This window comes from Chlorocebus sabaeus, chromosome 9 (assembly GCF_047675955.1).
Source record: "Chlorocebus sabaeus isolate Y175 chromosome 9, mChlSab1.0.hap1, whole genome shotgun sequence".
NCBI classification, from domain to species: Eukaryota; Metazoa; Chordata; class Mammalia; order Primates; family Cercopithecidae; genus Chlorocebus; species Chlorocebus sabaeus.
Genome location: NC_132912.1, coordinates 67,283,365 through 67,296,079, shown reverse-complemented (window position 1 = coordinate 67,296,079; position 12,715 = coordinate 67,283,365). Strand labels below are relative to the sequence as shown.

Sequence of the window (12,715 nt, the reverse complement as noted above, 5' to 3'; positions counted from 1 at the left end):
GGGTACTCATTAAACACATGTTGAATGAGTGGACTTCTTCTCTTGGCTAGGTGCAGTGGCTCACACCTGTAATCCCAGCACTTTGGGAGGCCAAGGCGAGTGGATCACTTGAGGTCAAAAGTTTGAGACAGCCTGGCCAACACAGCAAAACTCTGGCTCTACTGAAAATACAAAAATTAGCCGGGCATGGTGGCATGCACCTATAATCCCAGCTACTCAGGAGGCTGAGGCAGGAGAATCACTTGAATCCTGGAGGAGGAGGTTTCAGTAAGCCAAGATTGCACCACTTCTCTCCAACCTGAGCAACAGAGTGACTCTGTCTCAAAAAAAAGTGTCTTCTCTCATAGGCAAGTAACCTTAGTAGTAAAATGAGAAGAGAGCAGCACCCAAGTAGTTCTGCTGAGAGGTGAAGCCAGCTGGACTTCCTGGGTCGAGTGGGGACTTGGAGAACTTTTCTGTCTAGCTAGAGGATTGTAAACGCACCAATCAGCACTCTGTAAAAACACACCAATCAGCACTCTGTGTCTAACTAAAGGATTGTAAATGCGCCAATCAGCACTGTGTCTAGCTAAAAGATTGTAAATGCACCAATCAGCACTCTGTAAAAACGCACCAATTAGCACTCTGTGTCTAGCTAAAGGATTGTAAATGCACAAATCAGCACTCTGTAAAATGGACCAATCAGTACTCTGTAAAATGGACCAGTCAGCAGGATGTGGGCAGGGACAAATAAGGGAATAATAGCTGCACCCCAGAGAGTAGTGACAACCTGCTCAGGTCCCCTTCCACGCTGTGGAAACTTTGTTCTGTTGCTCTTCACAATAAATCTTGCTGCTGCTCACTCTTTGGGTCCGTGCCACATTTAAGAGCTGTAACACTCACCACAAAGCTCTGCAGCTTCATTCTTGAAGTCAGCAAGACCAAGATCCCACCAGAAGGAACCAATTCCGGACACACTGCTAGGAGACTGCTTCCAGTCAAATGGAATGCTCTTCCTCTGATCAAGAAATGAATCCTACCATAAATTCAAACATATCTATACATACCTATACAGAGTCCCATCCTTTTAAATTGGAAGAACTTTATGAAATTTTAGAGCTAGTTCTAAAGTGTGCAGAGAGAGAACTAGAGATATACTAAGGTTGAAAGGTATTTGATTCCCACCCCTACTTCATCCTCTCTCCAGCCTCATAATATATGCCTTCTGTGTACGAGGGTGGACTTAATAACTTTATCTTTTTAAATTAAAAAACGGATCTAATACTAGTTTACTTTCTCCAAGGATACAGTAGTTCTCTTGGTAATAAGATCTTAGATGTTCATGCTTTTGACAATCATGGTTAACTTGCAGTTCGAGAACACGGCGGCATGCCTGGTAACTGAACTACAATTCCCAGAGTGCATCTCTACAAGGATTCTGGGAAGTGTGGCAGAAGCTGCAATGGTCCCTCTGGGGAACGGAAGCCGTTGAACGTGAACATCTGGTTTCCTCTTTTGTGCTGATTCCTGAGGAGTAGGAAGGTGCCCCGAAAAGAATTCAGAGTGAGTACAGTGAAACAGAAACCTACTCAGCTTCTAAGTGCAGGAAGGACTTCACAGGGAGGCATGATCAGAACTTGAAAAACGGTCGTGGTCACAGCATTTTAACATTTTAGCTTAATCTCTTCCTTTTTGCAGAAACCACGGATATAACCATAGTTTTGCCTCATAAGTGTGGAGCTACCTCAGTAACCACAGCTAATCATTTTCTGATACTTTTTTGGAGAGTCATTTAAAAATGCAACTTGCTAACTTCTCACATTGTGCCTTAATTTTTTTTTTTTTTTAAAGGGAGGAAAAAATATTCTTTAGAAAGCAAACTATAAAGCAGGTCAGTGAGACCTTCAAAGTTGTTTCCCCGTGGTTCCTCAGTTCTCCATATTTCCCCATCCCACGGAGGTCCACAGTCGTGGAGAAATGGACTCTAAAAATAGCTTTTTTTTTTTTGACGCGGAGTCTCACTCTGTCGCCTAGACTGGAGTGCAGTGAGGCGATCTCCGCTCTCTGCAAGCTCCGCTTCCCGGGTTCACGCCATTCTCCTGCCTCAGCCTCCCGATTAGCCGGGACTACAGGCGCCCGCCACCACGCCCGGCTAATTTTTTTGTGTTTTTAACGGAGACGGGGTTTCATCGTGTTAGCCAGAATGGTTTCGATCCCCTGACTTCGTGATCCGCCCGCCTCGGCCTCTCAAAAGTGCTGGGATTACAGGCGTGAGCCACCGCGCCCGGCCTAAAAGAGCTCTCTTAAATACTAGGGAACCTGGCCTCTTCTCGGTGGAAGTAACCACTAGATTCAAGATGAGTTTTTTTGTCACGCCCTAGTGCTTAATTAATCTTTCTTCTGGAAAGATGAACAGGATAAGAAACGTGTGAATCATTTGTTATGGGGGGTTCAGAGAAACTATTAATGTTAAAGCACCTTGCCTCATCATTTAGTAGTTGGGTAAGACTGCTATTACCTTTCATCTCTATCAAACATTGTACTTTTAAAAACATAAATAGCTCCGTGACCATCAGCTCATGAATCAGCAGGCCATGATAATCTACAACTGGCTAAGCTTAATTTAGTAGCAGAAACTAGGCAAAACATCTGGCAACAGTTCCCAGGGTCCAAGAAACTCACCCTTTGGCTCACGGAATATGGTGAGGTGTTTTGGGGTAACAGTGGCATGGAGGTAGCCCCATTAACCAGTTAGTCTCAGGAACTACTATTTTATTAGGCTTTTCTTTTGTCTTAAAAGGAGTAAGTACACATGGCTTTTTTTTTTTTTTTCAGTACAGAAAAATGAATAAAGCAAAAATTACCGGCACCTTTTTCAATCTTTATCGTCATCCCACTACCCCAAATTAGTGACTCTTAACAGTTTGGTATGTATACTTCTAGTCATTTGAAAAATATAAATAAGGCCAGGGGTGGTGGCTCATGCCTGTAATCCCAGCACTTTGGGAGGCCGAGGCAGGCAGATCACCAGAGGTCAGGAGTTCGAGACTAGCCTGACCAACATGGAGAAACCCCGTCTCTACTAAAAAATTACAAAATTAGCTGGGCGTGGTGGCGCATGCCTGTAATCCCAGCTACGTGGGAGGCTGAGGCAGGAGAATCGCTTGAACCTGGGAGGTGGAGGTTGGGATGAGCCGAGATTGTGCCATTGCACTCCAGCCTGGGCAACAAGAGCGAAACTCGGTCTCAAAAAAAAAAAAGAAAAGAAAAGAAAGAAAAATATAATTAAATACATACAATTTATGTATATTGGTATATCTGTGTCCTTTTCTTTATAAATTAATTAGGTCATGTTAACCAACTGTTCTTGTTTTTTCTCCAGCTTTATTAAGGTATAATTGACCAAAAAATGTATATATTTATAGTTTACAATGTGATATTTTGATATAGGTATGCATTGTGAAATGATTAAATCTAGCAAATTAATATATCCATCACCTCACATAGTTTGTGTTGAGAACATTTAATATCTACTTTCTTAGTAATTTCCAAGTATACATTATGAACTATAGTTACCACACCAGCACAATAGATATCCAGAATTTATTCATCCTCACTGAAACTTTGTACACTTTGACTAGTATCTCCTCCAAGTCCTCCTTGCTTTTTTTGTTTACTTAATAATATATTCTAAGTATCTCTCCCTGTTACTATATATATTTTTTCACTGTTATTTTCTATTTGTTCTTTTTTTTTTTTCTTTTTCTTTTTTTTTTTTTTTTGAGACGATGTTTTGCTCTTGTCGTCCAGGCTGGAGTGCAATGGTGCGATCTCGACTCACTGCAACCTCTGCCTTCTAGGTTCAGGCAATTCTCCTGCCTCAGCCTCCCGAGTAGCTGGGATTACAGGCATGTGCCATCACGCCCGGCTAATTTTGTATTTTTAGTAGAGACAGAGGTTCTCCATGTTGGTCAGGCTGGTCTTGAACTCCTGACGTCAGGTGATCTGCCCGCCTCGGCCTCCCAAAGTGCTGGAATTACAGGCGTGAGGGACCGCACCCAGCCCTTCTATTTGTTCTTAAGTCAGGTATTAATCCATTTTATCATAATTTTCAGTTAACATTTTTGTACATATCCTTTCCTTCCTAGGGTAAATTTCCTAAACATGGAATTGCTGAGGAAAAAGGCTTATGATTTGACACTTTAATAGATATTTCCAAATCAACCTGTAAAAATATCATACGAGTTTACATTCTGAGTGGTGTATGAGCCAGAAATAATGACTTTAAATACATTTTTTCTAGTATATCACACTAGTTTTGGGGTTATTAAAGTAGGAATAATACTTTTAACAACCTCCTAGAGTGCTTTGCAACCCACATATTGCATACTGCCTTCTGTGAAAGCTGGCTATCTATTTGTTTTCTCTCTCCTGCTAGAGTTCCTTGAGGGCAGGGATTTCCATCCTTTATATTTTTGTGTTCTTTAAGGGACCCTGAATAAAGTCAGTACTCAATAAATACTTTGTTGAATGTCATTTGCTAAATATATTTTACTCATGGCTAGGACATAGATTGTAGCCAAAACTGTCCAAGGATTCATCATCAGTGATTCATAATTATGCAACCAAGAGGTAGGACTAAATTTTAGATGTTCTTCAGTCATTTAGTGTCAAAGCTTGCTTTCCTCAGACACAGTGAAAAGGGTGGTTGGTTATTTAACTGTAATGAATTCTTGACTTTTTTTACTGCCAATGTGAAAGGTACTTTTCATGGGGAATAAAATACTGATACACAATTTAAAGAGACCATCTCTGCCAGAATGGATTCTTTAGTTACAGTTTTTTTTTTCTTTCCCAATGAGCTACAGAAAAATAGAAAATATCTTGGATCTATGTGAATTTGCATAGCTGCCTTCTGAAAAAATGTCCTAATGCTGTGACTTTATATATTCTTATCTTTTTTTTTTTTTTTTTTTTTTTTTTTTTTGAGACAGAGTCTTGCTCTGTTGCCCAGGCTGGAGGGCAGTGGTGCTATCCCAGCTCACTGCAACCTCCACCTCCCAGGTTCAAGCAATTCTGCCTTAGCCTCCTGAGTAGCTGGGATTAGCGGGCGCCACCACGCCCAGCTAATTTTTGTATTTTTAGTAGAGATGGGGGTTTCACCATGTTAGTCAGGCTGGTCTCGAACCCCTGACCTCGTGATCTACCCACCTTGGCCTCCTAAAGTGCTGGGATTACAGAAGTGAACCACTGTGCCCGGCCCTATATATTCTTGTCTGCAGGATTCCTTCTACTTCATTCTTATTCTAGGTGGGTAGAACAGGTTTCAGTTTTCTAGATGATGAAAGAAGTACTGAAATGTTGAGATCCCATAGCTACTTAGGGGTAGAAATGCAATTTAGAAACAAGATCACCTGACTCCTATTGAGTTTGTCTTTCCTTAATATTACAAAGTGATCCCATCCTGGCATAAAATATAACCCTCTTGGCAATTCATTACTTTAAATTTCATATTATGACTTTTTTAAAAAACTCCTGTTTTTTTTCCTAAGGACCTGACAATGTTCCTGTATTGTGGAATAGCTTGCAGGAGAAAATTTTTTTGGTGCTATAGGCTGCTGTCAACCTATGTTACTAAGACACGGTGAGTTTTAGCCAACCTGAGCTTTGATTATTCTGTATGGCCCATTAAATTCTTTTTTTTTTTTTTTTTTTTGAGACAGAGTCTGGCTCTGCCACCCAGGCTGGAGTGCAGTGGCTGGATCTCAGCTCACTGCAAGCTCCGCCTCCTGGGTTTACGCCATTCTCCTGCCTCAGCCTCCCGAGTAGTTGGGACTACAGGCACCCACCACCTCGCCCGGCTAGTTTTTTGTATTTTTTAGCAGAGACGGGGTTTCACTGTGTTAGCCAGGATGGTCTTGATCTCCTGACCTCGTGATCCGCCCGTCTTGGCCTCCCAAAGTGCTGGGATTACAGGCTTGAGCCACCGTGCCCGGCCGGCCCATTAAATTATTGTGATATTATGATTTTACATATATAATTAGGTTTATGATTATTATATATACATTATATATTATGTTTGTGTGTGTGTATGTGTGTATATATATGTGTGTGTATATATATTCATCTGTGTTTTCTGGCTCATAATTCCTATGGCCCTTATTACAGTCTTTTGTTATAATGTGGGGCACTTTAGACCTCAGGGGCAGGCCTCAGGAAACAAAATCTCTTGTACCTTCTCCTGTCCTCCTTTTACCTGCCCATGGCAGGACTCTAATCTGATTGTGGGTCCAAAGACCCTAATTCCAGAGAGGGTTGTACCCCATACTCCGGAGGAAGGAAGGCTGCACAGAGAGGCCAAGGAGAACCTGAACAGACAGACATTGCTGGGTTTCCGGTCAGTCTGTTAGTATGAAATCATAACCATTTTGTCCAATCACATTTCTACATGGTTGTCAATCATGCCTATGTAATGAAGCCTCCATAAAAACCCAAAAGGACAGGGTTCAGAGAGCCTCTGGATAGCTGAACACATGGAGGTTCCTGGAGGGTGGCGCACCCAGGGAGGCATGGAAGCTCCACACCCTCCCCCTACATACCTGGCCTAAATGCATCTCTTTATTTGTATCCTTTGTAATATCCTTTATAATAAACCAGTAAACATAAAAAAAGTATTTTTAAAATTTTTTTAGAGATGGAGTCTCACTCTGTCAGGCTGAAGTGCAGTGGTACAATCTTGGCTCACTGCAGCCTTGATCTCGTGGGGTCAAGTGATCCTCCCACCTCAAACCCCAAGTAGCTAGGACTACAGGCACATGCCACCATGCCTGGCTAATTTTTGTATCTTTGTGTAGAGACAGAGTTTTGCCATGTTGTCCATGCTGGTCTGAACTCCTGAACTCTGGCAATCCACCTGCCTTGACCTCCCAAAGTGTTGGGATTACAGGCATGAGCCACCACACCTGGCCAAAAAATTTTAAACTAAATATCCAATGATATCTAAAATATCTCACACACTTGAATACAAGTTCTATTAAGATCAGACTTTGTCTTTCCACTGTGGTACCCCTACTTCATAAAACAGTGCCTGGCACATGGTAGGCACTAAAGTACTGTTGAATGAATGAACAGTAAGGGAGAAATTAAGTAAATTAAGGTACTATAATAGAATAATAAACACGTTAAAACTATATTGTTCTATACCTGTCACTTCAGATGAGAAAAACTGTATTGAATAATATTTCTTGAAGTTTCCTGTAAATAAGGTAGATAACCCCACCCCCTCTCCCCAAGAACTAAACTTCAGTGAAAGGTAGAGTAGGAAATAAAAATCTACAATAGCACATGAAGATGATAAAGACTTTTTTGTCTCAGCCTGGAGAAATTAGAAATCTGTGAATTTGAAATCACTAGACTACTTTCATATACTTTTGGGGGTTAAATTTATACTATCCATGTGGTGTGGTCCTAGAACCCTTAACCTAAGAAATAATTTTTTTTTTCTTTTTTTTCTTTTTGAGACAGGATCTTGCTCTGTCACACAGGCTGGAGTGCAGTGGTATGATCATAGCTCACTGCAGCGTCAACCTCCCAGACTGAATCAATTCTCCCATCAAGTAGCTAGGATCACATGCATAGCTACTTGTGCACCACCATGCCTGGCATGCATATATATATATATATATATTTTTTTTTTTTTTTGAGGCGGAGTCTTGCTCTGTTGCCCAAGCTGGAGTACAGTGGCGCGGTCTCGGCTCACTGCAAGCTCTGTCTCCTGGGTTCACACTATTCTCCTGCCTCAGCCTCCCGAGTAGCTGGGACTACAGGTGCCCACCAGCACACCCGGCTAATTTTTTGTATTTTTAGTAGAGACAGGGTTTCACCGTGTTAGCCAGGATGGTCTCAATCTCCTGACCTCGTGATCTGCCTGCCTCGGCCTCCCAAAGTGCTGGGATTACAGGCATGAGCCACTGCGCCCGGCCAATATTTTTTTTATTGTTTGTAAGCTAGGGTCTTGCTATGTTGCCCAGGCTAGTCTTAAACTCCTGGGCTCAAGCAATCCTCCTGCCTCTACCTCCCAAAGTGCTGGGATTATAGGCATGAGCCACCATGCCCAGCCTAAGAAATGAATTTAAGTAGTAACCTTGGAGTGAAAATACCCCTGGGGCACCATGTAAACACAAATATAAAACTCCTTAGGAAGTATATACTCAACCAGTGATTCCTACATATAAAGCCCTACCAAGCATGAGTGCCCAGTCCAAAATTTAGAGGCATATAAAGGCTGGGTGCAGTGGCTCACACCTGTAATCCCAGCACTTTGGGAAGCCAAGGTGGGCAGATCACTTGAGGTCAGGAATTTGAGACCAGGTTGGCCAACATGGTAAAACCCTATCTCTACTAAAAATAGAAAAATTAGCCAGGTATGGTGGCGTGCACCTGTAGTTATAGCTACTCAGGAGGCTGAGGTGGGACAGTCACTTGACCTGGGAGGTGGAGGTTGCAATGCCGAGATCATGTCACTGCACTCCAGCCTGCGTGATAGAGTGTCTCGAAAAAAAAAAAAAAATTAGAAGCACATAAGCATAAAATCCTACATGAACAAGGGTGAACAAACAACAAAATTGTGACACTTGTTTCAGATATTGTTTAGGTTACTTGTACTCCTTTAACAAACTACAAGAATTTTTTTTTTTTTCTTTTTTTGAGACGGAGTCTTGTTATGTTGCCAGGCTGGACTGCAGTGACGTGATCTCAGCTCACTGCAACCTCTGCCTCACCAGTTGAAGTGATTCTCCTGCCTCAACCTCCCGAGTAGCTGGGACTACAGATGCACGCCACCACACCCAGCTAATTTTTGTATTTTTAGTTGAGACAGGGTTTCACCATGTTGGCCAGGATGGTCTCTATCTCTTGACCTTGTGATCCACCTGCCTTGGCCTCCCAAAGTGCTGGGATTACAGGAGTATGCCACAGCGCCCAGCCAAGAATAGTAACATGATTATTGAATAGAGTCTAAAATTTAAGTATGTTAAAGTGATTAAATAGGCCGGGCGCGGTGGCTCAAGCCTGTAATACCAGCACTTTGGGAGGCCGAGACGGGCGGATCACGAGGTCAGGAGATTGAGACCATCCTGGCTAACACGGTGAAACCCCATCTCTACTAAAAAAAAAAAAAAAAAAAAAAAAAAATACAAAAACTAGCCGGGCGAGGTGGCGGGTGCCTGTAGTCCCAGCTACTCAGGAGGCTGAGGCAGGAGAATGGCGTGAACCCGGGAGGCGGAGCTTGCAGTGAGCTGAGATCCGGCCACTGCACTCCAGCCTGGGCGACAGAGCAAGACTCTGTCTCCAAAAAAAAAAAAAAGTGATTAAATAAATCTATTTAAGAATGAATAAAAATAATGAGGCCAGGCACAGTAGCTCACACCTGTAATCCCAGCACTTTGGAGGCCAAAATGGTTGGATCACCTGAGGTCAGGAGTTCGAGACCAGCCTGGCCAACATAGCAAAACCCCATCTCTACTAAAAATACAAAAATTAGCTAGGTGTGGTGGCGGACACCTGTAATCCCAGCTACTTGGGAGGCTGAGGCAAGGGAATCACTTGAACCTGGGAGGCAGAGTTTGCAGTGAGCCGAGATCACGCCACTGCACTCCAGCCTGGAAAACAAGAGCGAAATTCTGTCTCAAAACAAACACAGAAAAGAATAAAAGTCTATCAATAAAGAATATGATGTGAAAATGTTTACATATGTTTAAGAAAAAAGGCTACAAATTAGTAGGTTTGATGGATTCTAAATACATATGTATTGATATATAATATTAATCACTTAGAGAATTCCAAGGTGTAAACAGTGATTATCCCTGAGTGGTGGGATTTTGATGATTTCCTTTTAAAAAAATTGACAATTGTATATTCTGATTATTAAAGACTGACTATTTTTTACTGTTAAAATAAGGAAAAACTTTGTTTTAAAATAATCTAAATATTTTCAGCTTTGATCATCGTAGCAATTTCCATGCTATTATAACTGAAAAGGGAAAATAAATTTTTGAAAATAAGAGTTCCTGATCCAGAGGAGTGTAAGGAACTTTTGGATCTCAATTCCAGTTCCAGTAAGGCCTTGGGTCTAAGACCTTAACCTGGGTGTTTTTGTAGGTGTTTTGCTTTTTAGGGTCATTAGGGCAAGTACAGGTTGTACCACTCTTTCTGTTCTTTTACGATGGCAGCAGTGTTTGTTCTATTGTTTATATTTGGTAACTTCTGAGTGACACATGTCTGTCCTTTGACATGCATTGAGTCTTTGCCCCAGGAGGCTACAGTGACTCATAATAAGTTTAAAAATATCACAAGTCTTAAAAGATCAGGTTTCTTTTGTCTTCTATTTATAAAGAGCTCATTGTAACCCCTTTTATCACAGTCAGAATAGGTTCTGAAAGATACCACTGGGTGCATTTGTCTTTTTGCTTTTTATTTTCATGTTGAGCCAGCTCTGCCTACTGGTATTACAAGAGTTCTCAGATCCCACAGGAAATATCTGCAAACTATTTTTCCAACTTGACAAAAGAAGCCAGTTTTTACCTGAGCGTCTGTTTTAGGGCTTTTGACAGGCAAAAATGGCTAACCCCAAGGCCCCAGGGGAATCTGCATTCTGTCCCTGCTGTTTCCAAGGATTTGAAGGGAGAGACTCAGCCCACCCTTAATGAAGGTACTGGAAAAGCCTGGTACTTACCCCATTACTATTGCCTTTTTTTGAGAAACCAAGAATAGGAGGATGTTCCCTTTTTCCACATTTTCATTTTGGCTACTGAAAATATTATGGCTGGGCATGGTGGCACATGCCTGTAAATCCCAGCACTTTGGGAGGCCGAGGGCAGATCACTTGAGGTCAGGAGTTCGAAACCAGCCTGGCCAACATGATGAAACCCCACCTCTACTAAAATACGAAAATTAGCTGGGCATGCTGGAGCATGCCTATAATCCCAGGTACTCGGGAGGCTGAGGCACGAGAATTGGCTGAACCTGGGAGGCAGAAGCTGCAGTCAGCCGAGATCATGCCACTGCACTCCAGCCTGGGTGACAGAGTGAGACTCTGTCTCAAAAAAAAAAAAAAAAAAAGAAAGAAAATGAAAATACTATCCTTATTAAATAGGTTAAGTATAGGTTTCATCAGTGCTCCCTTTGTCTTTTTTTTTTTTTTTTTTTGAGACGGAGTCTTGCTCTGTCACCCAGGCTGGAGTGCAGTGGCGTGATCTCTGCTCACTGCAACCTTCGCCTCCCAGGTTCAAACGATTCTTCTGCCTTAGCCTCCTGAGTAGCTGGGACTACAGGCGCGTGCCACCATGCCCAGCTAATTATTGTATTTTTAGTAGAGACAGGGTTTCACCATATTGGCCAGGCTGGTCTTGAACTCCTGACTTCGTGATCCACCTGCCTTGGTCTCCCAAAGTGCTGGGATTACAGGCGTGAGCCACTGCGCCCGACCAGGTGCTCCCTGTGCTAGAGATAAGGAGTTAATGGTATCTACTTTGGGATCTAGATGTTTGAAATAAGGGTACATTGAAGGTAAAATTTGTTCTTTATCTTCCCTAGATTGAATGAGGGTCACTGAAGATACAGTGTTTACTCTTTGTCTGCTGTGAAAAAGTCTGTTCCCATCTCTAGGTATTTTGTGGTTGATGTTTTATCACTGTACTTGTTTTCCTTTCACTCCACTGCATGTAAATTCTTGCCTCACAGTGTAATATTGGCAGAGTACCTTGAAGGTCAATTCAGTAAATATTTATTACCCTTGAAGTTCAATTCAATAAATATTTATTGAATCGAGCCATTCAATATGCTAACTACAGAGATACAGAGCTGAGTAAAGCATACATTCCCCTTAAGGAGATCATAGTCTCTCAGAGGAGACAGACAAATGAACAAATAAACCAATAGTGCAACCACAGAAGTATAGGTGAGGTACACAGTAAGACAAAGGAGGAAATGAATGATTACCTATAGCCACCTCAAACCCTTTTCGGAGCAAATTAGGTTGTAAATAAATAAAGGGAAATAACCATGGTAGGAGAGGGATGCAGCGGCAGCATTCTCAAAGATGAACGCTATGCAGGTAACTAAGGGTGGTTTTGTAATGGTTTATTTCCCAAATACAGGTATTTATTTGAACTGAAGGAAGATGATGATGCATGTAGAAAAGCCCAGCAAACAGGAGCATTTTACCTCTTTCATGGTCTGGCTCCTCTGCTTCAGACTTCAGCACATCAATACCTGGCCCCCCGACATAGCCTGTTAGGTAAGTCCAGAATGGACCAGTGGTGTTGACCAGCCTGTGGCCACTAAGCAGAATTCAGCTCATAATGAATTCTAAGAAAGATCCTTGAACTTTGGAGTCTAGATTTTTCAAAAAGCTTTTGAGTCTCATGCTTGTATAACTGCTTCTGCCAACTAATAATTTATTTTATGAACTCTAGTTGTCCAGTCAAATATTATTTGGTGATGAAATGAACTACTAATGCCTTAAACCAGGGGTTGGTAAAACTGTTGTCCAAATTGTACCTGCTACCTGTTTTGTAAATTAATTTTTATTGGAACATAGCCATACTCATTCATTGACATGTTGTTTATAGCTACTTTTGTACTACAGTGCAGAGTTCTGACAGAGACTGTATGACTCACAAAGCCTAAAACATTTAGTATCTCTTTCCAGAAAGTTTGCCTATCTTTGCCTTAGAGC

The 12,715-nt window shown here is 41.8% G+C and overlaps 2 protein-coding genes across 7 annotated transcripts in view; one reads left to right on the top strand and one right to left on the bottom strand.

The window, feature by feature from the left end:
- Nucleotides 1-1,314: 1,314 nt before the first annotated feature.
- The window catches only part of ECD (ecdysoneless cell cycle regulator), a 58,324-nt gene continuing 46,923 nt past the window's right edge, over nucleotides 1,315-12,715 (bottom strand). The window contains exon 15 of the mRNA XM_007963082.3: nucleotides 1,315-1,506. Coding sequence (XP_007961273.1) covers nucleotides 1,385-1,506 — 122 coding nt within the window. The 3' untranslated portion in view covers nucleotides 1,315-1,384. The remainder of the gene's footprint in view (nucleotides 1,507-12,715) is intronic.
- NUDT13 (nudix hydrolase 13) overlaps nucleotides 1,432-12,715 on the top strand; it is a 41,219-nt gene continuing 29,935 nt past the window's right edge. For 4 of the 6 annotated variants that reach the window (XR_490390.3, XM_007963079.3, XM_073019063.1 and 1 more), the window contains exons 1-3: nucleotides 1,432-1,542; nucleotides 5,532-5,623; nucleotides 12,135-12,274. Coding sequence is in view for 5 of the 6 variants with exons in the window: in XM_007963079.3 (XP_007961270.1) it covers nucleotides 5,541-5,623; nucleotides 12,135-12,274 (223 nt within the window). In the remaining variant the exon portion in view is untranslated. Of the gene's footprint in view, nucleotides 1,543-2,814; nucleotides 2,907-5,531; nucleotides 5,624-12,134; nucleotides 12,275-12,715 lie in introns of all 6 variants that reach the window. The other 2 variants (XM_038009066.2, XM_073019062.1) reach the window with 2 other exon arrangements.